Consider the following 2,835-nt stretch of genomic DNA (forward strand, 5'->3'; position numbering starts at 1 on the left):
ACCCGCGATCTTTTAGTGTAAGGGATGATGCTTCAACAAACTTAGCCACCCTGCAAGGCCCATTCATATTTTTTATTTTAAAATGTCTTTTTATTAATTTTAGAGATAGAGAAAGGGAGAGGAAAACGTCAATGAGAGAAACATTGATCAGCTGCCTCCTGCACGCCCCCTACTGGGGATTGAGCCCACAACCCGGGCATTTGCCCTGACTGGGAATCGAACCAGTGACCTCTCTGTGCATGGGACAATGCTCAACCAACTCAGCCATATGGGCCAGGGCCATATTCTTCTTAAAAAATATATTTTTACTGATTTCAGAGAGGAAGGGAGAGGGAGAGAGAAACATCAATGATGAGAATCATTGATTGGCTGCCTCCTGCACACCTCCTACTGGGGACTGAGGTTGCAACCCGGGCATGTGTCCTGATTGGAATCGAACCACAACCTCTTGGTTCATAGGTCAACACTCAACCTCTGAGCCACACCAGCCGGAGTAGGGCCATATTCTTTATTAGGCTTTATTCATGGTTTTTCCTGCCATAATAGAAAAATTACTCATTTCTAATTAACATGTTATGATACTGACTGTACATATAACTTCTAACTCTTCCGCCCTAATACTTAAAATCTTAGAAATAATGGGTCCGATGTTTCCTTCTTCCAAGAGGTGAATTACCTTCACTTCATTCATCCATTAAAACAGTAATTTATATACTAATCCAATGATTCAGGGTTAATTACTTCACCTCTGAAAGGAGATCTACTTACATAATCAGGAAGCTAGACATTCACTCTCAATTACCCCAAACAGGGTAGTTGGAAGAACAGAATATACTGATATCCTATGGCAAAAGTTGGGGGACAAGGGAAGGGGGAATATAGCCCTAAGATGTATTCTTATTGGTTCCTATAGATTTTTTTAAATTAAGTAATTAATTTATTTTTTGAGAGTGAGACAGAGAGAGAGAAAGAGAAAGAGAAACACTGATTTGTCGTTCCACCTATTTATGGATTCATTAGGTGATTCCTGCATGTGCCCTGACTGGGGATTGAACCATACATACCTTGGCTTATTGGGACGACACCCTAACCAACCAAGCTATCTGGCTAGGGCTCCCTACAAGGTTTTGAACCTGTTAAAAATACTAAAATTCAGGAGAATTCACATAACAATTTATATTTCAGTTTAGCTTGAAAAATTTAGACAATCTGGCATCACTAGGTCTGACTTCTGAACGGCAACAAGTGGCTAGAGAAAGTAGTAGCTGCCTCACTTATCAGAGGCACAGCGGTCATTGTGACCACCTTGTCACCCCTCCTTACAGCCTGGGCCATGCAGGCATCTGAGTTGCAGACCTGAGGTATGTATGTATTGTCATGGAAATATATCCAGTCTCTACTAAGTGAAAAAAATGAAACAGAGTACATTGTGTATAGCAGAATTCTATTTTGGGGTGCATGTGCCTAGACAGAATGATTGCGTACAGACTAATGTCTAAAAAGATTCATACTAAACTGTTAGAGGGTTATTTGAGGGGTGGAATTAGAAAAAATGGGACTTTATAAGGATTTCAAAAAATTACAAATAACACAGAAACTGGATTAAGGAATCATGGCCTTTACTTAAATGAAACAAGGTCATAAGCTACTTCTGGTTTTACTAGTGTTACTGCTCTCTCACCGTCAAGGCCTGGCTCACTGTCTTAAAATGAGAACAAAGACTTGACAGCTACAGGAAACAAATGTTCCTTGAACACATCACGTATTCTGCATCATTAGTTATGACAATTCTTCACATTACTCTGAGTTACAAGCAAAAGACTGCTCACTCCCACAGTTCTGTGGGATAAATAATTAATTCTTTTAGAACTTGCCTACATACCCTGAAAGAGAACATGAGCACCAGGGACATCAGAGAATACTCTACTCAGGCACACTATGCAATTGCCAGTAATCCAGAACAAAATTTTTAGTCATAAAGCATTTGGGAAACAACCCCAAATCAAATAAGAAAAAGTAATAGCTGACGTGGCTCCCTATGCCAAGATGTAGGGAGCACATACCGCAGGCTTGGTCAAGTCCTTGGGAACATCAACATGTAGGCTTGAAAACTGTACCCACTTCATACTGGAACTGCTGTGTGGAGGGAAAGAGAAACACCTAAGTAAAACAGCACAAGCGCCCATTTTCTTGTTCAGTGCAGCACATCCAACTGCATACTTACAGAAGAAAGGCACCATTTTTGGATGTTCTGCTCTTAGAACTGCTTACAGAAAAATCCCTCGAACCCTTAAAAAAAAAAAAAAGGGAACATGTAAGAATTAAAGTCAATCCCCAAATCATTCATAGTTTCCACTAAAAAAATCAAAAGATGTATGATGTTTCAAATAAAGAGCTATCTCATTATTTCTGATGAAGATATTGGGTAACTAAAATGCCAAATTAGATTTTATTTAAAAAAAAAAGACAGCCCTAACTGGTTTGGCTCAGTGGATACAGTGTCGGCCTGCGGACTCAAGGGTCCCAGGTTCAATTCTAGTCAAGGGCATGTACCTTGGTTGCGGTCACATCCCCAGTAGGGGGTGTGCAGGAGGCAGCTGATCGATGTTTCTCTCTCATCGATGTTTCTGACTCTCTATCCCTCTCCCTTCCTCTCTAAAAAATCAATAAAATACATTTTTAAAAAAAGACAATAGTAGCATTGATAATCAAAAGGGACTCTCAAAATACTAGAGAACCTACATATTTTAAAGCTTATAAGAAAATTTTAAAAACAAGTAATTCTCACATTAAAATAACAGCTATAAATAAATTTGTAGACTTCAAAGAAAAAAT

At 39.2% G+C, this 2,835-nt stretch overlaps 1 protein-coding gene across 1 annotated transcript in view; it reads right to left on the reverse strand.

The window, feature by feature from the left end:
- Positions 1-2,835, reverse strand: part of MRPS10 (mitochondrial ribosomal protein S10) — an 11,817-nt gene that overhangs the window by 6,292 nt on the left and 2,690 nt on the right. The window contains exons 2-3 of the mRNA XM_006105248.3: positions 2,225-2,289; positions 2,064-2,136 (exon numbers count right to left, since the gene is read on the reverse strand). Coding sequence (XP_006105310.1) covers positions 2,064-2,136; positions 2,225-2,289 — 138 coding nt within the window. The remainder of the gene's footprint in view (positions 1-2,063; positions 2,137-2,224; positions 2,290-2,835) is intronic.

The sequence above is a fragment of the Myotis lucifugus genome, unplaced genomic scaffold (assembly GCF_000147115.1).
Source record: "Myotis lucifugus unplaced genomic scaffold, Myoluc2.0 scaffold_653, whole genome shotgun sequence".
Taxonomy (NCBI): domain Eukaryota; kingdom Metazoa; phylum Chordata; class Mammalia; order Chiroptera; family Vespertilionidae; genus Myotis; species Myotis lucifugus.